The sequence below is a fragment of the Myotis yumanensis genome, unplaced genomic scaffold (genome assembly GCF_028538775.1).
Source record: "Myotis yumanensis isolate MYYU_CA2020_CCGP unplaced genomic scaffold, mMyoYum1.0.hap1 SCAF_14, whole genome shotgun sequence".
NCBI lineage: Eukaryota > Metazoa > Chordata > Mammalia > Chiroptera > Vespertilionidae > Myotis > Myotis yumanensis.
This window is the reverse complement of record NW_027223765.1, coordinates 2,035,168-2,060,572: the sequence shown is the minus strand read 5'-3', so window position 1 is coordinate 2,060,572 and position 25,405 is coordinate 2,035,168. Positions and strand designations below refer to the sequence as shown.

The 25,405-nt window shown below is 66.1% G+C and overlaps 1 protein-coding gene across 4 annotated transcripts in view; it reads right to left on the bottom strand.

Annotated features, from left to right (window-relative positions):
• The window catches only part of SEMA3F (semaphorin 3F), a 30,088-nt gene extending 5,234 nt beyond the window's left edge, over positions 1–24,854 (bottom strand). Inside the window, exons 1-11 of one of the 4 annotated variants that reach the window (XM_070391302.1) lie at positions 24,395–24,854; positions 20,566–20,724; positions 5,311–5,471; positions 5,162–5,224; positions 4,931–5,050; positions 4,154–4,246; positions 2,613–2,706; positions 1,337–1,456; positions 1,046–1,185; positions 770–884; positions 122–191 (exon numbers count right to left, since the gene is read on the bottom strand). In XM_070391302.1, the coding sequence (XP_070247403.1) occupies positions 122–191; positions 770–884; positions 1,046–1,185; positions 1,337–1,456; positions 2,613–2,706; positions 4,154–4,246; positions 4,931–5,050; positions 5,162–5,224; positions 5,311–5,471; positions 20,566–20,677 (1,088 nt within the window). In that variant the 5' untranslated portion in view covers positions 20,678–20,724; positions 24,395–24,854. Of the gene's footprint in view, positions 1–121; positions 192–769; positions 885–1,045; positions 1,186–1,336; positions 1,457–2,612; positions 2,707–4,153; positions 4,247–4,930; positions 5,051–5,161; positions 5,225–5,310; positions 5,472–20,565; positions 20,725–21,158; positions 21,221–24,137; positions 24,187–24,394 lie in introns of those variants that run through there. The other 3 variants (XM_070391300.1, XM_070391303.1, XM_070391301.1) reach the window with 3 other exon arrangements.
• Positions 24,855–25,405: the final 551 nt, after the last annotated feature.

Genomic DNA, 25,405 nt, shown 5'->3' with positions numbered 1-25,405 from the left:
GGGCCGACCCTGGGCCCAGGCCCGCCCCGGCCCCCCACCGCACAGCTCCCCGCGGGGCGGGGTCCTCCAGGCCCAGAGCCCCCACCCCCGCCACACCCTGCTCTGCGGCGCCCGGCCTCACCCCGAGGAGGTGAAGACGGCGTAGATGACCGGGTTCCTCACGTCCTGCGTCTGCTGGACAAACACGTCCTCTGGGGACAGAGGGAGCAGCCGCTGGGAGGGACCACGGTGGAGCCCAGGGCCTGCCCACTCCCGCCCAGGGAGACCCCCCCAAAGGGGCTCTGACCAGCCTCCGCACGTCCCGCCCCGCCCCCAACGCCCAGGCCCTGCCCCCAACGCTCAGGCCCCGCCCCGGCACATAGGACCCACCCCCAGGCGCCCAGGCCCCGCCCCCGGCACATAGGACCCACCCCCAGGCGCCCAGGCCCCGCCCCGGCACATAGGACCCACCCCCAGGCGCCCAGGCCCCGCCCCCGGCACATAGGACCCACCCCCAGGCGCCCAGGCCCCGCCCCCGGCACATAGGACCCACCCCCAGGCGCCCAGGCCCCGCCCCGGCACATAGGACCCACCCCCAGGCGCCCAGGCCCCGCCCCCGGCACATAGGACCCACCCCCAGGCGCCCAGGCCCCGCCCCGGCACATAGGACCCACCCCCAGGCGCCCAGGCCCCGCCCCCGGCACATAGGACCCACCCCCAGGCGCCCAGGCCCCGCCCCCGGCACATAGGACCCACCCCCAGGCGCCCAGGCCCCGCCCCCGGGACTCACGGAGCTCATCGAAGTGCGTCTCGATGCCGTCGTGGCCGGGCACGGAGCACACCAGCCGCGCCTTCAGGAACGTGCTCCACTTGTTGACCAGGCAGCAGTGGCCGCCGTCGTCATTCTGAGGGCGGGCGGGGGGGGGGGGCAGGGCTGGTCGGACCCGGGCACCCGTCCCCACGCCCCTGCCCTGCCCACCGGTCCACACCGGTCCCCACCCGTCCCCACCCCCTGCCCCTGCCCTGCCCGAGGAGACGGGCTGTCGGGTCGGGAAGGGCCGCCTACCAGGCAGATGCGCCCGATGCGGGCGTACACGGCGGGGCTCTGCGGCGCCTCGGCCGAGCGCTCGCGGAAGAAGAAGTACAACTTGTCGTCGTTGCGCTCCGCGCTGTCGGGGATGAGCTCCGCGTGGATGAACGAGGGGTCTGCGGGCGCGCGGGGTCAGCGGGGCAGCCCTCCCACCGCCCCCTCCCCAGATCCAGGAGCACCCCGACTCCCCACCCCCCCAGGCACTGGGCTGGGGATCCCCGCGACATCCCAGACCTGCCCCCGCCCTGGGCTGGCGGGAGGCCTCACCGTTGAGCCAGCGGGAGTTGTGCTGGTCCGTGCGCATGGCCGTCTGCTTGCCGAGGGTGCGGAAGATGGCCGCGTCCGTGCCCATGAAGTCGATGTACACGCCCGCGTAGAGCTCCTCGTCTGTGGGCGGGAGGGTCATCAAGGGCCGCCCTTTGCCAGGACCCAGGCGATGTCAGGAGCCCACGTGACCTGCAGGGCAGGCCTGTCTCCCTGGGCTGCCCAGGGCCCTGGTGAGTGGGTGCCTGGCAATGCCGGTCGGGCCCTGGGAGGCGGGGCTTCATCTGCAAGGAGCTCTGATCAGAGCCAGAGCCCGTTTCTGGGGGAGAAGCTGCCAGCCCGGGGGAGGCCCACACCGCTCACAGCATTTCCACCCACAGGTGGGCACAGGCCAGCACCCTCAGGAGCAGGAGAACAGTGAACTGTAAGGTATCAGGAAGCAACGAGCTTCGAGTGCATGTGCCTTTTAAAAAGTAACTGAGTTAATTGTAACTTCATATAATTTAACTTTTAATAACAGCTCCGCCCCGGAGATGCTGACATCGGGCTCACAAAACACCTGGAGGCGTTACCCAGCCGGCCCCCAGTCTCGCCTCCAGCCTCCGGGCAGGCCCTGTCCCCGCAGCCTCTACCGTCCGGCTAGGACCTTCTCACTCGCCACGATGGGAGGAAAATGCCCATCCCCTGCCCCAGGGCCTGGCACCGCGGAGGTGGCACGGTGCCCAGCAGCTGCTCCGAGAGGCAGACTGGGGTGGGCAGCCAGAGGACAGGCACCGTGCAGGGACCAGAGTCAGCGGGGGGCTCTGGGCAGGGGCAGCAGCTGCTCCTGAGGCCCAGACAGGACCCCTCCTCAGAGAACATTCCCCCAATGCCCCCAGACACCTGGCCAGACCAAAACACTCCCCCAGTGGGTCATGGGGCCAGGAATCCCCATGGGTGCCCCCCGTCGGCCTCTCCCAGCCTCCCAGGCAAACCGAGGACATGCGATGGGATTATCGACCACCCCTACCCCCCCTTATGCCCCCCATATCGACTCAGCCTGTCCGTCCTCTCCTCCAGGTAGCCCTCGGCCACACTGGATTGCAGGGTGGGATCTGGCCCCTCCACACCATCTGCCCAGTCTCTGCCCCTCAGCTCACTCACACTGGGGTCTGTCTGTAGCCCTCTCCCCACCAGGTGGGGCCCACTGCGGGGTTCAGGGCCAGCATGTCCCTGGGGTAAGCAGAGGCCACACTTTCGGGCTGTAGGACGGGGGGGGGGGGGGGGGGCGGGCACTCACTGATGAGGGCTGAGGCTGTGTCCAGCTTGGGGTCGTATGGACACTTGCCCTTCCCTGACTCGAGTCTCTCGGGCTCCAGGTAGAAGATGTAATCCTGCAGGGCAGAGGGCGGCTCAGCATCCCAGGCCGGTCCCATGGCCGAAAGGAAGGGCAAGGTCAACAGCCCAGGGTTACCCTGAAGCCACCGCCCTTCACTCCCCAGATCCCGGGGTTTGAACTCTGTCCAGCCAGGCGGCCCAGGGCAGGGCCACACTGCAGGTTCCCAGGGAGGCGCTGCCCGGTCCCAGGTCTGAGCGCTCTGCTTTGGGGGCCACGAGAAGGGCATGGGGCGGGCTCACAGGGCTGAAGCCCCTCCACGCCCACTGGGTCAGGAAGACTGAGCTGTGGCTGTCTGCCCTGGGCCCAGGAGGACAGCCGCCTGGTCAGGGCAGGGGCACCGGCCAAAGGTCCTGTCCTTTGCCATCAGGTCCCACCAGGTCAGAGGGCTCCGAGGTCACCGTGCCCCAGGCTTTGTGCCGCACCCGTGGTCCTCAGGACCGACTAATAGGCCACGGCCTTCTGCCTGCCCCCCTCCCCCCAGGGCCTCCAGGTCTCCCCAGGGAGCCAGGCATGGAAGGGTCCCGCCCAAACCACATGGAATTCACAGAGCCTCCCGCCCTGCCCCGCAGATGCCAGGAGAGAGGCTGGTGAAGGCACGGGACCGGGAGGAGCTCCTGGGAGGAGGAGGGAGAGGAGAGGCGCAGAGGCAGGAGGTGCAGCGGGTGGCGGGGGAGGTGATGGGAGGTGTGCACAGGCCCGTCTCCAGTTTCACTCTGCACACGCGACATCCAGCACACATGGGGCTGCACACACAGCTGGGCACGCTCACTGCAGCTGCACACACGGCTGGGCACGCTCACTGAGGCACACGGCGCCCACTGTTCACACGCTGGCACACACGCAGTCCGACGGTCCCCATTCTCAGTACTGCCCGCCACAGACACACGTGTTCTCGACCAACTGCTCTCATTCACCGGCAGCCCCTGGCCCCCTGCCCGCCCCTGCCCAGCCCCAGCCCCCAGCCCCGTCCCAGGTCAGGATCAGTGACAGACAGCTCTGCCCCTCCCACCCCTGTGCCGACCGGGGACCCACGGAGGCCCGGGGCACGGACCCCTGAGAGAGATGCCGGACTGCACACATGTGCCATGTTCTCACTCGGGTGCTGAGCAAGGTGTGGGCTTGAGAGCAAATGTGTGCCCACATGTATGTTGGCATGTGCTCATGCATGTCTACACACATGTATCCTGAGGGCTCAGGCATGGCTGTCCCCAGGCTCCCGTCTTCCCCACCTGGTGGCTTCATGATTTCTCGCCTGCGGGGTGCACACAAGCGGACATGAATCCCGCTGGGGCCGTCAGAGTCACTGCAGGGGAGGGGCTGGGAGGGGCACAGAGGTAGGGCACCCTGGCCTGGGCACAGGGTCCTGGCAGGAAGGCCGGGCCCAGGAGGAGCTCAGGTCAGAGGCAGGGCTGCCTGGCGTGGGCCTGGAGTGATGAGCCCACCTGGCGTGGGGCTGTGGGCGTCGGGCGGAGGGCACCGTCCGTGGCTCTGCTGCCTCGGCCTCTGACCACCTGCATCTGGGTCCAGGGCGTGGCCTGAGGAGACGAGGAACAGGGGTTAGAGCCGGGGGTGGCAGGGGCTGGGGGAGCGGGCTCGGGCTGCCAGCCTCTCACACCACACACGCCAGGAACACACATGAGTACCTGGGCCCCCAGAGTACATAGATGCGCCTGTGCGTGCACACATACACACAACTTGGCGCACACCTGCACACACGTGCCCCTAGGTCCAGACACTCTTACATACGCTCTACGAGGTCACGCCAGCCACACACGTGCCCACATGGAAATGGAAAAGGGCAGAAGCGGGCAGGGTGGGCAGAGCTGGGGAAGGGGCAGCTCCCCCCCCCGCTCTCCCATCCCCGGCGGAGTGGCAGGAGCTGGCCCAGGCATCCGGCCTCCTGACACTGAGGCCCCGCCAGGCCCCTGGCTGGGCTGCAGGCACCATCCGCAGGCACAGCCTGGGAACCGCTGCCACGTGTGGAGCGGGTGCCTGCCACGTGCCAGGCACGTGCTAAGAGCTTTGGGAGTTAGCTCACTGCCTCCTCCTCACACCGACCTATGAGAAAGGCACTATGAGCCCATTTTCAGATGAGGAAACGGAGGCTGAGGGGCGAAAGAGGTCACTCACCCAGGGTCACGGGGGTTCACGCCCCTCCTCCCATCAGAACCCTGGATGGAGCCTCCGATGGGGACAGCTCAGGGGGTGGGCAGGCTTACCTGAGCCCGGCGGCCACGGTTTACATAGGTGCACATGGGGTTGTAGGCGCCAGTCCCACACACGTACAGGTGTGTTCGGTTCCAGGGCTGGATGAGCCTGACGAAGTTCCCGCACTCACCCTGGGGCCGGACGGAAAGCCGGGAGGTACCCACGTGCCTGCCTGGCCCCCTGCCTCCCGGGAGCCCCTGCCCGCCGCCCCCTCCCCCGCGGGCCCCACCGCACGCACTCACGTTGCCATCCTTGCCTGAGAGCACGCACTCCTCGATGCGCTGCGGGGAGGCCGCCCAGTGGATCTGCCGGACACGGGGGTGAGGTGCGGCCTGCGGGACAGCCCCTGCCCCGCGCCCCACGCCCCCCTCCCGTCTGGGCTGGCCCTTACAATGAGGGGCTCGCGGTTGATGTCGTGCAGGTCCAGGGACAGCACGTAGTCCTTGCTGCCCACGTACATGCGGTCGTGGTCCTCGTCCTTGAGCAGGATGCGGTAGTCCGTGGTGTTGAGCAGGAAGTTGAAGAAGTGGGCAGTGCCCGTGGCCTTCAGCTCTGTGGGCGGGGGCAGGGCAGCAGTTAGGGCCCTGGAGACCATCCAGTCACACCCCCCTTGGCAGAGGGGGTCCCCCACCACTCGGTCATCTTCATCCCCTGCCTCACCTCCAGGGAGCACTTAGCTTCCTCTCTAGTCCCTGACTTTATATATGTTTTTTATTGATTTCAGAGAGGAAGGGAGAGGGAGAGGGAGAGAAACATCAGTGATGAGAGAGAAGCATTGATGGGCTGCCTCCTACACGCTCCACACCGGGGATCGAGCCCGCAACCCGGGCATGTGCCCTGACTGGGAATCAGACTGTGACTTCCTGGTTCATAGGGCGATGCTCAACCACTGAGCCACACCGGCCGGGATCTAGTTATTTAGTTCAGTGGTCGGCAAACTGTGGCTCGGCAAACTTCGGCTTGCGAGCCACATGCGGCTCTTTGGCCCCTCGAGTATGGCTCTTCCACAAAATACCGACTTCTGCGCATGGGTCACGAAGTTTCAATCACACTGTACGTGTGCGCCTGCACGTGGTATTTTGTGGAAAAGCCACACTCAAGGGGCCAAAGAGCCACATGTGGCTCACGAGCCGTGGTTTGCCGACCACTGATCTAGTTGCTGACTTGCTGGGAGGAGAAAGGGACAGGTGGGTCAGCAGAGAGGGGCCACACCCAAAGCTGAAGCCCTGACTCCTCGGCAATCCCGCAGGCCTGGGCCCCACTGAAAGGACAGTGGGCGGGAGCCAGCGAGTGTGGCGGCATCAAAGCGTCTGCTCTGGTCAGGCTGATGCCAGGGCGGGGCCAGCGCCCGCAGGACCTCAAAGGGTTAATGAGCGGGCGGTGAGGGCAGGCGAGCTCAGGACAGCCCGCAGACGGCAGACGTTGGCACGGAGCCGGGTGCCCTGTCCTCACCACCAGACAGAGGGCAAAGCTAGCACTGTGTCTGAGTGGGTTAGCCAGGCCACGGGCACGCCCGACTGCGGCCACACTGCCGGACGGACGGGGCTTCCCCAGGCCACGGCTGCTAACGGTGGGATTCTCAGGCCGCTCTGAGCAGCCAGGAGCGCTTTCTCGGGAAAGAGGCCCCGGGACTGCGGCAGCCCCGGGCGGGGACAGGGGCCTCGGTTTCTCTCCTGCGTGAAGCCGGCAGCTTGGCCCTGCCTCCCCCAGGGAGCTGGGGAAGTCCTCCTCCCGGGAGGGAAGGACAGGAGGGAACTTGGCCAGTGACAGGCCAGTGGCACGCACAGGACTCAGGAAACTCCGGGAGGGAGAGAGCCAGGGGTCCCCTGGCAAGCACCCCTCCACCCCCCACCCCCCAACTATTCTTAGCTCAGCAGGAGAGGGAAGGCAGTGAGGATGATGAATATCACCAGCAGGGAGGCCTGAGATGGCAGCACACAGAGCAATGCGTGTCCGCACGGGCCCAGGCACGCACAAGTGCACACACGTCCTGAATCGAGTGAGGCATTCACCCAGGGTCAGGCCGACCCGTCTCCCTGGCTGCTAGCCCACCTCACAGCTGGTTACCCGTCTCCCCGGCTGCTAGCCCACCTCACAGCTGGTTACCCGTCTCACAGCTGGTTACCCGTCTCCCCGGCTGCTAGCCCACCTCACAGCTGGTTACCCGTCTCACAGCTGGTTACCCGTCTCCCCGGCTGCTAGCCCACCTCACAGCTGGTTACCCGTCTCACAGCTGGTTACCCGTCTCACAGCTGGTTACCCATCTCACAGGTGGTTACCCGTCTCACAGCTGGTTACCCGTCTCACAGCTGGTTACCCGTCTCACAGGTGGTTACTCATCTCACAGCTGGTTACTCATCTCACAGGTGGTAACCCATTTCACAGGTGGTTACCCGTCTCCCCAGCTGCTAGCCCACCTCACAGCTGGTTACCCGTCTCACAGCTGGTTACCCGTCTCACAGGTGGTTACTCATCTCACAGGTGGTTACTCATCTCACAGGTGGTAACCCATTTCACAGGTGGTTACCCGTCTCCCCAGCTGCTAGCCCACCTCACAGCTGGTTATCCGTCTCCCCGGCTGCTAGCCCACCTCACAGCTGGTTACCCGTCTCACAGCTGGTTACCCGTCTCACAGCTGGTTACCCATCTCACAGGTGGTTACCCGTCTCACAGCTGGTTACCCGTCTCACAGCTGGTTACTCATCTCACAGCTGGTTACCCATCTCACAGGTGGTTACCCGTCTCACAGGTGGTTACCCATCTCACAGCTGGTTAGTCATCTCACAGCTGGTTACCCATCTCACAGCTGGTTACCCACCTCACAGCTGGTTACCCGTCTCACAGCTGGTTAGTCATCTCACAGGTGGTTAGTCATCTCACAGCTGGTTACCCGTCTCATAGCTGGTTACCCATCTCACAGCTGGTTACTCATCTCACAGGTGGTTACTCATCTCACAGGTGGTAACCCATTTCACAGGTGGTTACCCGTCTCCCCAGCTGCTAGCCCACCTCACAGCTGGTTACCTGTCTCACAGCTGGTTACCCGTCTCACAGGTGGTTAGTCATCTCACAGCTGGTTACCCATCTCACAGCTGGTTACCCGTCTCACAGGTGGTTACCTGTCTCACAGCTGGTTAGTCATCTCACAGCTGGTTACTCATCTCACAGCTGGTTACTCATCTCACAGGTGGTTACCTGTCTCACAGCTGGTTAGTCATCTCACAGCTGGTTAGTCATCTCACAGCTGGTTACCCGTCTCACAGCTGGTTACCCGTCTCACAGGTGGTTAGTCATCTCACAGCTGGTTACCCATCTCACAGCTGGTTACCCGTCTCACAGGTGGTTACCTGTCTCACAGCTGGTTAGTCATCTCACAGCTGGTTACTCATCTCACAGGTGGTTACCTGTCTCACAGCTGGTTAGTCATCTCACAGCTGGTTACCCATCTCACAGCTGGTTACCCGTCTCACAGCTGGTTACCCGTCTCACAGCTGGTTACTCATCTCACAGCTGGTTACCCATCTCACAGGTGGTTACCTGTCTCACAGCTGGTTAGTCATCTCACAGCTGGTTAGTCATCTCACAGCTGCTAACCCATCTCACAGCTGGTTATTCATCTAACAGGTGGTTACCCATCTCACAGCTGGTTATTCATCTCACAGGTGGTTACCCGTCTCACAGGTGGTTACCCGTCTCACAGCTGCTAACCCATCTCACAGCTGGTTATTCATCTCACAGCTGGTTATTCATCTCACAGGTGGTTACCCGTCTCACAGCTGCTAACCCATCTCACAGGTGGTTATTTATCTCACAGGTGGTTACCCATCTCACAGCTGGTTAGTCATCTCACAGCTGCTAACCCATCTCACAGCTGGTTACCCATCTTACAGGTGGTTAGTCATCTCACAGGTGGTTGGTTACCCATCTCACAGGTGGCTACCCGTCTCAGATCTAGGAACCCATCTCACAGGTGGGACAATCAAGTGGGAGGCCTGGAGAGGGAGAACAGCTGGGATCCAAGGCCCTAAAGGGCTGCCGGAGGTGGGACCAGTAGGTGGCCCCATCCCATCAGTCAAGGTCACCTTCAGGCAGCTGCCTGGAATGGCTGGCTGCCCTGACCCCTGCTGTGTGCTGGGAGCAGCGCTGGAGGGGCCGTGGCTGAGGGCAGCCTTGGACAGAGCTCCCGGATGTGCTGGGAGGGGCCTGAGGGGGGACGGCAGCCAGGGGACTCCCTCAGCCGACCCAGAACCCACATCTGAGGGCTGAGGGCGGGCAGAGGCCTTGCCTGTCCAGCCTGACGGTGCGGCGACAAGGGAATACAGGTGATGACCTCGGCCAACCTCTGGGACGCAGGGACGCCGAGGGATCAAAGGGCCGATCCCGGCCTGGCTGCGGCCTCGCCCGCCGGTCCGGCGGCGCCTCTGAAGTCCTGGGCAGGGCAGCCTGGGCACCTGTCCTGCACCTGTTGTCGGGCCACTTGGAGTCCCCCGCCTGGCCACCCAGCCATAGTGACAACAGGAAAGTAAACACTCCCCCACCCCCAGAGCCAGGAAGTGGCCAGAGAGGAAGTGGGGCTGCCAGCAGAGCCCCCCCAGCTGGGACAGCCCGCCAGGGCTATTTATACCCTGGCTGGGGGCATGGCTGTGCCCATCCCCGTCCTGCTGGGACAGGGGGTGTTTGGGGGACAATGGAGGGGAGGGAGGCACAGGCTCAAGCTGGCACCTTCAGACACACACACTGGGAGCGGGGGGAGCTCCAAACATTTAGACCCAGGGACGCAACCAGCCACAATCCCGCCACCGCTGCCCAGCCCTGGGCCTCCAGGATCCAGGCCCTCCCGCTCGGCCCTGCTGTGGTTCCCCATGCCCGAGCCCCAAGTCCAGGTCCCCCCCTGGCTCAAAGCCCCAGCACTCCGGGCCCCACCCCTGCCTGTGAGGGGGGGAGACCCCTCACCCAGCGATGACGAAACTGACAGGCGGGCGGGAGACTAGCCTTGATCTGACATCTGCCTCTCAACTCAATTCACAGACGAGGACAGGAGGCAGATGGGAGGCGGAGACAGGAAGGTGACAGCCAGAGGGCATGGAAGGCGGGAGTCCCATCGAGGCCACGGCCCTTTGGACAGGAGGAGGGTGGCCCGGCCAAGCCAGCCCTGGGGGGGGTGGGGGACAGGACTGCCCAGGGGACAGCCAGGGCCGGAAGGTGACTGTCCTCCATCAACAGGGCACATGACTCAGGACCCTGGGAGGCTCCCAGCGGCCACGGGATGTGGCGTCAATGGCTCTGTTGTCACAGGACGCGATGTTTCGGGGCCTGGAAACTGTGGGGAGGCCTGTGGGTGGGGCAGGGGCGGACACAGGGTCAGGGACCTGGTCTGATGTGGCTTCGTGACCACGGCCAGGCTCTGCTGAGCCTCAGGTTCCCACCTACACCGTCTCCTGGGCGTTCCTAGCACCGACATTCAGGGGCCCTGGGGACAGGAAATGCTAGCGCTGAGCATTCCCCCCCCCATCCTTCTGGACCATCTCTTTCTATGGGGGGGGGGGTCCTTCCCATGGAAGCAGCCTCCTGGGGTCACCATCTACCCTGCCCGTCCCTGCCCCCACGTCCTAGTGCTGGCATGGGGAGTGCAGAGGGCAAGGGGTTCCTGCTGACGCAGCCCCGCTCTCCCTAACTCCAACCTGGCTCTCCCCCATCCGACCCACAGGAGCAGAGCAAGACCCCAAACCACCCAAGGGAGACAGGGAGAGGGCGGGAGTTTCCCAAGGCCCCAGGGTGGGTGCGGTGGGGCTCTGGCCTCGTCTCCTGGCGGAACGTTCACCCAGATCCTGGGAGAGAATTAAACAAGGCCCGCCACAGCCAGCAGGCCCGGCTCCCGGGGGGCAGTGTGCTCCCCTCAGGTCACAGCGGGGAGTACCACTGGGATCCTGTCCCCACTCCCCACCCTGCCCAGGGCAATGAACCTGGGACCTTCATTCCTCCAAGGAGCCCAGGGCAGGGCAGGGGGCCCCAGCCCAGCCCAACCTCCTGCTCTGACCCTCTGGCCGTGCCGTCAGCAGGTGTCCCAGCCCCCCTAAGGGGCAAGGACTTGGGCCAAGGATCTGGGGGCCAGGGGACATGGGTGTGTGCATGGCGGCCGCGGACCCAGCCTGGTGATGTCCTCAGGCCAGTCCCTGCACTGGTCCCAGGCCCAGCTCTGATGGCAGGGGTGCCCCCCAGGGCAATGCTGAGGGAGGGGCAGGGGTGCAATCAAGGGCTCTGTGGGTGTTGGGACTCAGCCTGGATAAGCTGTGACCTTGGGGAGGGAGGGCGATATGCCGGGGAACCTCCCGGAAGGGCGCCCTGCCCCCCGCCCTCACCCGGGCTGGGCACAGGTTGCGTGGGGCAACATCCGGGAAGGCTTTTCCCGTCATCAGGGAAGGAAGAGCCTCTTCTGGCATCAGACACCTCATTTCCGCAGCGTCCGCCTACACCTCCCCCACGGCCACTGGACGCTCAAGGTCCCAGGGTCCCGCCCAGGACGCCTGGCGAAGGGCCGCTGGCAGTGGCGGGGCTGAGCCCGGGGTCCCCGGGGCCTGCTCTCTGGGAGCCGCTGATGCTGCCTGACTTCGAGGAGGCGGTGGGCGAGGGCGGCGCTGAGGAGGCGTGTCCGCAGCCCTCCCCGCGGACCCCAAGTGCAGGGGCCCCGATCCCTGCTGCCCGTCTCCAGGACACACAGAAAGGGGCTCTGGCCGCGGAGGTGGGCGTCCGCCCCCTTGGTTACAGCTCCACAAAGCAGCGGGCGCTGACTGACAGGGCCCCTCCCCCGGCTGTGCTTGGTCCTGGGGGTGATGGACAGGTCCCCGCAGCCCAGCCTGACCTCTGACCTCACGTGGGCTGGTGCAGCCCTAATCCTGAGCTGAAAGAAATGAGGCTGGGTGCTGGCCAGGGCCTCTGAGGCCTCATCCCCTGCCCTTCTGAGGGAACCGAGGCGGACATGGAGGCGGTAGCAGTGACAATAGCATGAGTGGCAGAGTGCAGCCAGGCCCCACTAGACACCCCGGGGGCCCTAGGGAGGGGTGGCCCCCAACCCCTTCCTCCCTCCCCGACAGCGGCGAGGGGCCCCAGCCTCATCCGCTTTTACTGAGCGGCCAGCCGGAAGGCCTCAGCCCCTGGCCACAGCCCTGCAACCCAGGGAGCCCTGGCCCCTGAGCTGGAGGCAGGGCAGCCCCAAAGATTTGCACGCAGCTTCCCCCTGCTCAGCGTACCCACCCCGACTCCGAGGCCAAGACTCCAACACTGGCCAGGCCAACCCAGCCCCAGCATCCCAGGGACAGGCCAGCGGGCACCTGCCTTGTGCGCCCAGGGGCCCTCCCTCGGGCTTTCCCAGCTGTTCAGGTCCAGGTCCCCATGCTCTAGGGCAGCGGTTCTCAACCTGTGGGTCGTGACCCCTTTGGGGGTCGAATGACCCTTTCACAGGGGTCGCCTAAGACCATCGGAAAGCACATATATAATTACATATGGTTTTTGTGATTAATCACTATGCTTTAATTATGTTCACTTTGTAACAATGAAAATACATCCTGCATATCAGATATTTACATTATGATTCATAACAGTAGCAAAATTACAGTTATGAAGTAGCAATGAAAATAATTTTATGGTTGGGGGTCACCACAACATGAGGAACTGTATTAAAGGGTCGCGGCATTAGGAAGGTTGAGAACCACTGCTCTAGGAGCTGCTCTCCCACCCCACCCCCCACCATGTTCTGGATGGAAACCCCTAGAAGCCAGATCCAGGGGTTCTGCCTTGGGTCTGAGCTGCCTCCTTAAGGGCATAGGCTCTGGCCCCAAGTCCCTCAATATCTGTGCCCTCTGACCCCACCCCTGAGCCAGGCTCTCCAGACTGGAGACCCAGAGGGCTCCCCAGGAGCCACCCACACTCGCCCCCCCTCACCCCCAAGCAGGTGAGCCAGGTCGGTGCCAACAATACCAATTACAGCCGCTCTCACCCAATTAGCAACTAATTATGGCCTCTAGTCCATTCAACATAATTAACATGTAAATGACTCGGCGTGTTTATGTTCAATAACTACTCTGATTGAATTTAATTTAAATGTCTGAACTGGGGATCCAGTTACCGTATTTCACCACCTAGAGCTGCCACTTCCTGGGACTGTCTTCTCCTGGGCGGGGGGGATGGCGGAGGGACCCAGGGCCAGAGTGGAGGGGGGAGGGGCAGGGCCTCCACACTGCCAGCCTGGTGAGGGCGGGGTGGGTGCCGCCTGCTTCCCTCACATGCCTGTCCCCGGTGGAGTCCTCACGATGGGAGGCCTCTGGGATGCGGGGCCCCTTCTGAAGGGCTCTGTAAACACCCAGCTGCTCAGTAAACAGGCGGACAGGAGCCTGAGCCAGGAGAGGGCAGGCTTCCCTCCCGCCAGGAGGCTGGGGTGTGGGGCTAGGGTGGGGACTGGGCCTGGGGGCTGAGGGTTGGGGGCTGAGGCTCGGCCTGGGGTGGGGCCAGGGGCTGGGGCACGCGGTTCCCACGCCCGTTCCGCCCCAGCGCCCACCTGCTCCACCCAGGAGAGGGGAGGCAGGGGCACAGGCCAAGCCAGGAGCGAAGGGGCGCAGGGTCACGCCCTGGCACGGGCCAGCGGAACCGGAGGTCCCACCCTCTCCCCGCAGGAAGTCAGTGACTCCCCTCTGTCCCAGCTTTGGGTGCCTCCAGCCCAGGTGCCTCCCGGGCCCGGCCCACCGCCAGGCCCCAGGGCACCTGATGGGCCCAGGGCTGGGCTGGTGGCCCCAGAGGCCAGGGATCCTCGAGGGGCCACTCGGTGCGCACAGTGATGGGGGGAGCCCTGTGGGCATTCGCGGGCCAGGCAGAGGCCAGGGCCTGCCCAGCCTGGAAAGGGCTCGGTCGGCCCAGGGAGCTGCCGGGCGGAGAGTGGGAGGACGCCGGTCAGGCGAGCGGCTCGCCCAGGAATGTGCCCCAAGAAGTGGGGGGTGGGGGGTGAGGGAGGGCTGCACTGACCCACTTTCCAGGTGGGGATGGAGCCTCCAGTTCCACAGGCCGGGCCCTGCCCCTCCTCCCACATTCCAGCCCGGCCCGGAAACCCCTCGCTCCCTCCTCAGCACCTCCTCCCTGTGGCTGCAAAAGACAACAAACTCTCCACGGCTCATTTGCCATAAATCACCGCGGGAGCTCAGCCCCCCCTCTGCTCCGTCCTCCCCTTCTGCGGGGGTCCCTGCAGGATTCCCAGGTGCCCCCACGGCCTCAGCCCCTGCCCCACATCTGGTGGGGAAACGGAGGCGCCGCACAGGCAGATGTGTGCTCACGGCCGCCCTCGGGGGTGCAGTGAGGCTGAGCTCGGAGCCCACGCGGGAGGCCCGCACTGACACCGGAAGGTGCTAGACACAGGACAGTGGGCAGCCTTGGCAGAGGCCCCGAGTGCCAGCCACTGGGCCCGGCGCGAGGCCCCCACGCAGCTGCTGTCCCGCCGATGGTGCCCGGCCCACAGAGCCCCACGCAGGCTGAGCAGCGGGGACACCCCGCCTGGGAGGGATGTGGGGCATCGGCACGAGCCTGAGCGGGAAGCACTGAAGCCCTGGGCTGAGTGGGGAGACCTCAGAGGAAAGAGTGTGTCCGGGTAGGAAGCCAAGGACGGGTCAGGGTGCCGGTGAGAGGGGGGAGCGGGGGGGGGGGGGGGGAGGAAGGAAGACTGGCGGGGGGCGGTCTGCAGCTGAGGCCTCCCGCTCAGAGGGCTTCCTGGTCCCCAGAGGGGCCGTTGCTTTGGGGCTGTCCCCGCCTGTGGAGAGGGAGAGACAGCCCGTGCCTGCGGGTGGCCCAGTGCAAACGCCACACACAGGTCTGCCCGCTGAGGCCTCCCCCGCCCCCCCCCCCCCAACAGGCCGGCCTCCTGGGTCCTCCGCAGCCAGCACCCAGGCCCGGTCTCCGCTGGGTCAGAGCCAGGGGTCAGATCTGGAGCCACTCCGCTGCCCGGGGGCTGCAGACCCGGCAAGCTCAGGCGCCAGCTGAGCTGGGCTTGGGACTCAGACCGAAGCCTTCTGGCATCCAGGCCTCTGGCAAAGGCCCTCTTGCTGTTTCTAAGAAAAATGCAGCAGGAATCTTCTCTGCTTCTCAAAGCGCCAAGGGGCCCCTCGAGGCGGGGCTCGGATTCCCAGGCCAGCGCCAGGCCAGGCCAGGCCAGCTCAGGCCAGCGCTCCCGCCCAGCCATGCGGATGCCCGGCGAGCAGCCAGGCCTGGTGTCCCCGGCACAAGCTGCAGGAGCCAGGACAGCGCCCCAGGAGGGGTCCCTGCAGCGGATCGCGGGTCCAACCAGACTGGCTGCCCTCCAAGGCTTCCCCTCCCCCCACGCCTTCCTAACACTGGATTTTCCCCACAGCGGATGTCACCTCCGGGATTAAAGAGAGCTTAAAAGTCACAAGGACAAGTACAGACTGCGCCCTGGCACCAAGAACGAGACCCCCGCCAGCAGCCCCGTTCCCAGGTGCCACCGCACACACCGCCTCTGCTCCCGCTCTTCCCTCTCCCCATCTCCCTTCCCCTATTGAGACGTAGCCTCCTCCACGAAGTCTGCCAGGATGCCCACGACAGCCATTCTCCTCCTGACCCCCCTCCACCCACAGGGCTCAGGGTCCTGCCTGCAGTCCTTTCCAAAGGTCAGAAACCGGAGGGAGGGGTGAGGCCGTGCGGGGCTCCTGGGCACCCCGGACCGGCCCTCACCTGTCCGCCTCCCGCAGGGAGGCTCCCCTTGCTTCCTTTACTGGGGCCACAGCTGGACTCACGGCGAACCCTCCCAACAGCACCATGAGGTCGGTACCGCGTGTACCCCGTTTGTACCCCCATTAGGAAGTGGGGACACAGAGGGACTCAGATACTTGAGGCCCACCCATGGCCAGGATGCAAGCAGAACAGCCCGAGCCGTCGAGGCCCAGGGAGGGACCAGGGATGGGAGAGGCGAAGCCACTGGTCCGAGGTCACACTGCTGACTGACGAGGGTAGAATGGGGTCTGCCTGCCTTCCGGGCCAGTCCGCTCAACCACCACCACCCGCACCCCTGCTTTCTACCCACTTTCAGTGCCTGCTCCCTGCCCTGGGGGGCAGGGGGGCGGGGCAGGCAGGAGCTGGAGGTCTCCCAGGAGCTAGGAGCCAGGGGGCAGGGTTCTGAAGGACCCCCCCCCCCCCCCGCCCCCCGGGCCCACCCCGCCTCCGGAGGGTCACAGGGCTGGGATGCGCAGACAGGTGCAGACAGCCAGGAGCCCTCTCTCCGGCGGCTGCCTCCCAAGCCACAGGGTGAAGGATGCTTTTATGAGCGGGGTGAGATTCTTATCTTGGCGGTTTCTCTTTAAATTCTTTACGATTATGAAGCAGCGGGGGCTGCCAAGGAACATGATTTACTCCCCGAGCATGCACCAGCTCCCGCCCGGTGCCAAGGAGGGCGGGCGGGCGTTGTACCAGGGAACCCGAGACCAGGCCTGGGCTGCTGGGTCCCTGCCGACGGCAGGCCCGGCCGAAGCTTGGCTGGACCCGGCGGGCCCACAGCTGAAGGCCCAGCCCCTGGCCTGGCTGACAGGCGGGGCTCAGGCAGGACCTGTCCCTGCTCCCTCCGAGGGCAGAGGGGAGCCAACTGAGGGGCGGACGCCAGCCCCCAGGACCTGCCAACTCCCCAAGTGGCCATTTCCCAGCTCCCCCTCCGGAGGGAGGCCGCTCCCACTGCCAGGAAAGCTGATCCCAAATGCAGGGATCTGGGCTCAAGTTCACGCGTTGGGTCTTCCTTCCTCCCTCTTTCTGGCTCATCCAGGAACACACGCCCATCCTGCTGTGCCGCTCCAGGTCCCCGTGGCTGTCCCAGCACCTGAGCCTGCCCAGCTCCCCGCGCCGCTCCTGGCCTCGAGGCTCCGAAGCTGCGGGCTCCTCACCACCTCCCCTGCAACCTGGGGCTCCACGCCTGTTTGGCTGGCCCGGGAGCTCGGGGCGGGGGATGGGGGGGCCGCACGGGTGGGTCCTCTCACTCCCCAACCTCACTCCACGCCTGTGCATCAGGCCTGGGACTGGGGCAGTGCGCCAGCCAGCGAGGCTTGCACAACCCCCACCCACGGTGACCCCTCCTAACCTCCCATCTCATCCTCTCCTAACAAGGAAAGTGCAGACTCCGGCTTTCGGCTGCCACATGCAAATGATGTCAGTGGTGGCTCCGGGCGGGCGGGGCAGGCCAGCAGGGCCTCGCTGGCCCAGGAGACCTTGCCCCTCTGGGACCCGGTTTCCCTTCAGAAAAGGTGAGAGTGTCCTGGAGGGGCGAGAAGCAGCCCACAGAGACCCCAGGCCTTTCCTGGGGAAGGAGGCTGGGAAGGCGAGCGGCGCTGCAGGGCCCTGGAGCCTTGTCCCCACCCAGCTCACGGGACAGGGCTGTGCCGGCATCCTCCCGCTGCCCTCGCTCCTCCCGGAACAGGCTCCCCTCGGTCCTGCTCCTGAGAGGCCCGGGAAGCCTCCGGGTCCCCAGAAAACCAGGGGGCTGCCTCAGTTACTCCTATTGTGGGCATCTTTCCCGACCTGCTTTGGCGAGATGACCTTCTGCTCCATCTCCCTACCCCTGCCTCAGTTTCCCCAGCAGTCCAGCCCCTCATGTCATCACAAGACCTCTTTCCCCCACGGAACATTTCTTGGCCCCAAGTCCCGGCCGAATGCGGCCCAGGCAGCAGCCGTGTCCTGTGGGGCGGCTCCCTGGCACAGCGCGCATTCCCCAAGCGGAGCAAAAGCCCTGGCAGGGCCAGCACCTCCCCGCGGCAGCCAAGGTGGTGCCCTCTCAGGTGCGGGGAGGGGAGCTGTTCTCCCAGGCGCGGTCGGTGACTCTGGGGTTCCGGGGACCCAGGCCTGGCGAGGAGGGCGGAGGACAGAGGGGCCTGCGGTCCCGGCTCTCCAGGCCCGGCACCCTGACCTCAGAGAACACCCTGCCTGCTCCCGGGGTCTCCCCACATGGCCCCTCACTTCTGCCCGACCTTGGCTGTGCTGCTGATGGAAGCTCAGGGCTGGGCCACAGGAGCCCCCGACTCCGACTGAACCCCGGTCCCTTCTCCCTTCCACCCTCTTTGCTTGAGGCTTGGCAGGGGGTGCCCAGGCGGACGGGCAGGCAGCTAGCCCAAGTCTGGCCCAGTTCCTGCCTTTGTTCCTTTATCTGCCCTGGGCAGTAATGCCCCGTATGCCAGCGCCTCCCAACTGCAGCCAGACCGAGTCCCTGAGGCCTGGAGCCAGAGTGACCACCAGTGCTTCTGCGAGCAGCCCTCTCTGTGCCCAGGAGGAGCCCCCACTTTCCCAGTGCACAGCCAGGCTGTGGGACCCCAGGTTCTGCGGGAGCTGGCCCCCGCTCTCACTCCACAAACCCTCGGCGAGGACTCACTCCTCAGCGAGGGCCACTCGTGACCTGGCTGAGACCATGCAGGGGCCCAGCGCACAGTCAGAGCTGGGCTCCCAGGTGGCACAGGCGACAGGGTGCCCACTGTCTTCCAGCCGATTTGACGGCAGGTACCCCGTCCTGTTCACTGCAGACTCCCCAGGGCTCAGCACAGGGCCCGGCGCACAGTAGGCACTCAGGTATCTGTTAAACCAAGTGACGTTAACCATCAAACCAGGACATGTGATCCAGTGGAGACCAGGAAAGGCCGTTCAGGGCAGGGACACCTGCGTGTGCAAAGGCCCCGAGGCCCGGGCATGGGTGGCCCCGGCTTCCCGCAGCCCCACCCCGGCGGCCGGGGCAGTCAGCACTCCGTAGGCCGCCTGCCAGGAGCTGGGCTTTTAGTCACCGCGGTGTTGGCTTCAGAGCTAATTGAGAGCGAATCGACCTGACTGATGTGGGCGTCAGGCGTCGACAAGGCCGGGACACCAGGGTTCTATTTCTGGCCTCGCTTCTGCCTCCTGCGCGACCTTGGCCTTGCCCTTGCCGGAGCCTCGGTTTCTCTCTCTGGGAAACAGGAACAAAAGCCTTTGCCCCTTTGCCCCCCGAAGGCCAAGAAGGTTTAAGAGGAGCCTGCAGAGGGCCTCCCTGTGCGTTGTCCCTCCTGCGACCTCCCATGGTCTTCAGGGTGATGACAAAAATAACCCAGAATGGATGCCGGGCTCCAGGGTCCCCGGGGTGTGGAGACCAAGCCACCCCACCCTCGTCCTATGGGGGAAGGGGATGGTCTAACCCCCTGCCTGCACCCTGGGCTGCTGGGAAGGGGGGCAGTGGGGGAATCAGGCCCCTTCAAGATTTATTGATCTGCTCTGAGGAATTCCACCAGGAAAGGGTGGGGGTGTCAGCAGAATAAACAGCTCATCTCCCGGTCTAGGAGAGGCGCTGCCCGTTCCTCAGGCCCTGCACGGGCTGCCCTCCAGGCTCACCCTCAGAAACCCGTTCCCCACTAACCCATCCCCCCACTAACCCATCCTGCTGCCAGGGCCGGGAGGGGCTCGGCGGGGAACACGGGCACACGGTGAGGCGAGGTGAGGCGAGCTGGGCTGCAGCCAGGCTTGAGGAAGGAAAGAGCCCGGCCCAGCCTTTCACCCCGACATGTGTGCCCGGAAACCTGGCCAGCCAAGGCTGAGTCCGCCCCACCCAGGGCCGGCGGCTGGACCGAGTGACCTCGGGCCAGAGGGGGCCCACGGCTGAGAACTCGGGAGTGACCCAGGCCCCGCGGGCCCCAGCGTGGCCACTGGCCCTCACCCAGGGGCACAGGAGACTTCTGATCGCACACCCCTCCGAGGAAGGGCCCGTGAACCGCGCGTGTTCGCCTGCGTTTGCCTGCCCGGTGCCTCAGGTGATGGAGCTGCGGGGGCCGCTCTCACTCTGCAGACCCCAGCCCGTCCCTGGCTCCTCCCAGGCACTTCCGAGTGCTCACGGGGGATGCAGGAGCGCGGGCTTGTCACCACAGCACACGCTCTGCCAGAGCTCGCCAGGTGGCCTACCCTCCGGGCACAGCCACAGCACCCTCCCCAGTTCCTGGGAACCCTCCCACCTCCACCCACAGGGAGGCTCCTCAGCGCCCGCACCCCTGCAGAGCAGGTCCTGCGCCTCCACTTCCTGGAGTCGGTGTCTGCTGGTGTCTGACCCTCCACCCGGGGCTGCCCAAGGCAGGACCAGACGCAGAGCGGGCGCCAGGGCTTCTGCAAACACAAGCTGGGAGGGTGGCAGCGCCAGCGTCCAGTTCCCACTCAGAGGAGCCCCTGCAGGCCCGAGGCGAGACTCCCCTCTGCCTCTAGAACAGCGGCTCTCAACCTGGGGGTCGAACGACCCTTTCACAGGGGTCACCTAAGACCATCGGAAAACACATATATAATTACATATTGTTTTTGTGATTAATCACTATGCTTTATGTTCAATTTGTAATAATGAAATTGGGGGTCACCACAACATGAGGAACTGTATTAAAGGCTCACGGCGTTAGGAAGGTTGAGAACCACTGCTCTAGAAGGACCCAGACTCAGGACCCTGCTCCAGAATGTCTGAGTGGCCCAGTCCCCAGCCTTCCCAGCAGCCCCACCTCCTGTCCCCCCCTCACCCCCAGGCCCCCCACGCGTGGTCCTTGTTTGCAGTGACCTCTCCTCTCCCCCGTGCGGGGGGCCAGTGCTGTGCACAGAGGGGGCTGCTGGGGACCGCACCGCGGCCTCTTACCTTGGAATGAGAGCCGGACCCGGGGCGTGGCCGGCGGGTGGTCCTGGACGGGGGTGGCTGGCCAGGCCCCGGTCACTAGGGAAGCCCAGAGGAGGAGACCAGCCACAGGCATCGTGGGAGGGGCCAGGGGCCCAGGACGCAGCTCAGCGGTCTGGACACCTGGGAGGGCAGAAGCGAGATTGGAATGTGGGAGCAGACGGGGGAGCCCTGCCCCACCCACAGTCCCCCATGTAATTCTGCCAAGGACCTCAGTTTCCCTATCTGAACAAATAGGGCGACGTGTCTCCGCACTCACACCCTCGGCCCCAGTACTCAAACCTCACACACTTCCTTGTCCCTGTTTCGTCTGTGTAACCAACGGCCCTGAAGACCAGGCGGCCAGGTGCAGCCCCAGGTCAGCAGAGCTACAGGGGGCGGGCACTGGAGACTCACTCTCCCAGCCCCGGCCCCAGCCCCAGCCCCGACTGCACTCCCCACAGGCTCCTCCTCATGCCCACCCCCCACCGAACGGGCCGCCCATCCCTCTCCCACCTCAGGCTGGAGGAAGAGGGGGCCCACCCTGCCCGCTCCACCCAGTACAGGGAAATCTGGACCTGGTTATCGGGCGCGGTGCACGGAAGAGCGGAGAATGCGGGAGGCCCGCCTACGCAGCCCAAAGTGCAAGAGCGCAGCAGCCAGGAAAGGAGAAGACTCCTTCTGCTGAAACCACAGCAGGAGGGATCCAGGTCAGACCTACGGAAGGACTTCCCGCAGCAGCCTGGGCGGGCCTGCAGAACTCCCGCACCCCCGGCGGGTCCAAGTCTCAGTGCGATGTTTTCCCAATGTTGTCTCCCCAGGCAGACTGGCTGTTGGGTAAACGCAGCCCAGCACCAGTTGTCGGAACATATTGCTCCCTCCCGGCAAAAAGCAGCGCCAACTCCCCGCCCCCCCCACCCAGATGCACTGGCGGTGGGGGCACCAAGATGACCGTGCGAGCCCCACCCCCTGACCCGCTCTGTCTCCCCCTCTGCCCGTGGGAGGCAGGCCCAGGTGAATGCTGGGCCCTGGGGTGGGGTGAGGGCCTGGCACTGGCTGACACATGCTGGGTGAGGCCCCACAGGCCCCATTGGGCAGACCTGGTGCCCTCCGCTGACCCGCATCCCCAAGCCGACCTCTCCTGCCAGGGCCAACCATTCGTGGTTCCTCAGACAGGAAGTGCCCTGGGGTGGAGGAAGGCCCTCTCCTGGGAGCTGGCGCCTCTCTGTCCCCCCCCCCCCCCAAATCCCCATCACAGACGCCCCCTCCTGAGGAGTTGGGGGGAGGGGGGGTTCAGAACCAGCCCCTTCCCTGCCTGCAGGGGCACCAGGCTGGTGCTGGCTGAATGGCAGGCTGAGGGGGGCAGGTGGGGAAGGGCTGTGCAGCCACACCCCCTCGGGGTGCACCGGGAGGCCCCACTAACAATTGTGGACACACACACACACACACACACACCCTCACGTGCATGCCCACACATGTTCACACAGGCGTGTGTTTGCTCAGAAACTTGACCTGCTAGTGGGGTGGGGCTCAAAGAAGCTGGGAGACATGGTCCTGGCCTGGGAGGAGTCCCTCGGGGAGCTTTGATGCCATGTACGGGGGCAGGGGGGGTCCGGTTCTCTCCCCTCCCCTCCTCTCCATGGCCTCACTTCTCCTGCCTCCATGTTCATGGTGACAAGGTCAGGGTCACCGAGGACAGTGTTGGAGTCCCCCAAGGTGTCCACGGAGGTGGAGGGCTCTGCCCTCCCGGGCTCCTACAAGGACCTCCCACAATGCTCTAGCCCTTTAAAGGGGTGAATGTGGGAGGTTCGAGTCTTTTGGGGCCTGAGGCCCAAGTCCAGGCCCCCTCTTTAGCAGCCTGGGGTTGGAGGAGAAGAGAGGAGAGGAGCAGAAAGGAAGGAGAGGACAGAGGGAGGGTGGGGAGGGCGTTTCTGTCGTCACTCCCCCTGGCCAGCCCCTGGAGGCATCCCACTCAGCCCCAGCCCCAGAGGCTCCCCAGCAGCTGGCCCAGGTGGGTGGACAGAGGAGGAGCAGGCACCGCCACCTGGGAGCCCACCAGGAGGAGAGCAGAGAAGGAAGGAAGGAAAGAAGGCTGGTGGGAGGGAGCAAGGGAGGAAGGCAGGCGGGAGGGAGGAGGAGGAGAGAGGGAGGAGAGAGGGAGGGACAGAGAGAGACGCTCAAACAAAGAACCGAGGAGCTGGGGCTGGCAGGGGTGCAGGGAAGGGGCGGGAGATCGAGGGGGTCCGGAGGTACCTGGGGTCGGGGCGGGGGCGAGGTGGTAGAATTGTCTAGCCTGCTCCAGACCTCCCAGGCCGAGGGGGGGGGTGGGGGGGTGGACAGCCTGCCTCAGGGAAGGGAGCTTGGCTGCTCAGAGCTGGGAACTGCCTGGCTGCGAGGGAGGCAGGCGCAGGGGCTGCGGGGAACATGGGGAAGAAATTATTAACAGCACCCCACCCCCTCCCCAGCCCCTGGGTCTGCCCCCTGCGCAGGCCAGCGCTCCCCCCAGCTCCGAGGCGTTCCCCCTCCCCCAACACCCCATGGGCCAGGAAGCAGAGCCACCCCAGCAGAGCTGGGACTGACCTCCCCGCTTTCGCTCTTGGTGGGGGTTTCCCAGTCAAGGTCACCTGGGCTTGGCTCCATCCTCCCCCTCAAGGTATGCCTCGCGGAGCAGGGGGGCCGCGGGGCACCCCTGGCCCTCTCTCCCCACAGCCACACTTCCCAATCCGGCTCCTGACCTGCACTGAGGGGCAGTAGTAAGGGCAGCCGGGCCCAGGGCCCTGGCTTGCAGGACACTCCCTTGGTGACCTGGGAAAAGGCTCAGCTCATCTAACCTCCCGGCTGGGATGAGCCCCCACCCCTGGGTGCAGGTCCCGGGTCTGGAACTGTACAGAGGCTTCTGGGTGAATTCAGGACAGGAACCCCCGACCGGGCCCACCTCCAGGGCACACACACCAGTGCCCTGAGTCGGCCCCCTCCCCCAGGTGCTCTGGGCTGGTGTTCACAAGACAGTAGCTCAGGAATGAGAAGTTGTCTACCCAGCCAGGCCCAGCCCTCGGTCCAGCCCCCCTGCCTCACTCCCAGGCCAGCCTGGCACTTCCAGGTCCCACCTGCTCTAGGAGAGCCCCTCCCGGTCCTGGGGCCCCCGCCCACTTCACCACTGGGGCCCAGCGGCCCAAATGCGGGCTTGACTGCGGGTCTCCAGCTCACCCACACCCCACACACAGCTGGGTCCCTAATGGAGCAAGACTCGCTGCTGGAGAAGCAAACCCGCGCTGGCAGCAGGGGGTTCGGGTTGGCCCGGTGCTGGGAGGAAGGCCGCGGGGCTGGGGTCCCCCATGCCCTGGACCTGGGAGACCCTCCGCGTGGGGGCAGCCAGGACAGCGCTTCCTTTGAGCAGAGGACCGTCCGATGGGGCCACTGAGGCAGGCGGCGCACCCACCGGGCACAGCGCTGCCTGCGGCGCCAGTGGGAGAGGGCTGAGCCGGGAGAAGCGGCGGCCGGATTCCCGCTCCAGGAACGTGGGAGTGGCGGAGGGGGCAGGGGGGCACCCACCAGACCTTCTGGGAAAAGTTGCTCTGCACCGGGGACCCCGCAGGCCGCATCCTCCAACATCCCAGGTCGCCCCGAGGCAAAGGGTCCGGGCAGACCGACAGGTACCGCGCCCGCTCCGGTCGCGTCGCCCCGAGTCCGCGGGAGCCCCCCGACCCCCGACGCCCGCGCCGCGGACACTTCCGCAGAGTTGCAGCGCCGCGGCTCCCGGAGGACCGCGAGGTGGCCGGCCGCCGCCGCTCCCTGCCGTTCCCGCCGCACTCACCTCTTCCGCGGCGGCGGGGCCTGGGCTCCCGGGCGGGCGGCCCGCGCTAGCGCCTCCCCCGGGCCATTGCCCTGCCCGCGCCCTCTCGCCGCTGTGCCTGAACCGGTGTCGGTGCCGCGCCCCGGCTTAACGGGTTCCGAGGGCTTCGAGCGCGTCAGCAGCCGAGGCCCCGGGCCCCAGCCCGGGCCATGGGAAGGCTCAGGGGCGCTCGGGGCCGCCTCCCCCCGGGTGGGCTGCGGGCGCCCCCTGGCCGGCGCGCCGAGGGCGCATTCCCCGGCGCGGGGCGCGGGGCGCGGGGCGCGGGCGACGGCGCGCTCAGCTCCGGGCGCTGCGCTCCGCTCGCTCGGCCGGATGGCGCGGTGCCCGCTCGGTTGCTGGGCTGGGGCCCGGCGGCCGCGCGGGGGCTGCGCCGCTCCTCGCCGCACGCCCCGGCCTGGCGCTGCGCTCAGGGCTCGCCGGACCGCGGCCGATCGCTCGCTCGCTCTGCTCTCGCGGCCGCCGGCGGGACAGGGTGCTCCGAGCCGCGCGGGGAGCGCCGGCAATTGGCCGCCCGTGGGCGACATTTGCATAGCGCGGCCCCGCCCCGCCCGGCCCCACCCCCGGGGCGGGACCCGCCCGGCCGCCACCCCGCCCCCGCTCCACCTGTCCGCGGCTTCGGCTGGGGTCTCCCGGGCCGAGGGCCGCCCGCGCCGGGGAAGGCTGGTCTGCACCCCGCGCCCTCGCCCCGGCTTCGCGGGCGGCGCCCCCGCCCCGCCCCGGCTTTGTCTCTCGGTGGCTCCACCGCGCACTGCGCCTGGTGTTTACCCGGGCGCTCAACTCCCAGGCGGGAAGGGCGGGCGCGCCTGGCAGCAGGGAGCCCGGCTCACCTGCGCACCCCGGGCGGTGTCGCTCCTTCCCACTCCCCGCCGGCCGGCCGCGCGCGAGTCCCGCAGCGCAGGACCCAGGACTGCCCCGGACGCTCAGCAGGTGGCGGTGCAGCCCTTGGGACGGCTGGCACCGCTGGTGCTGCCC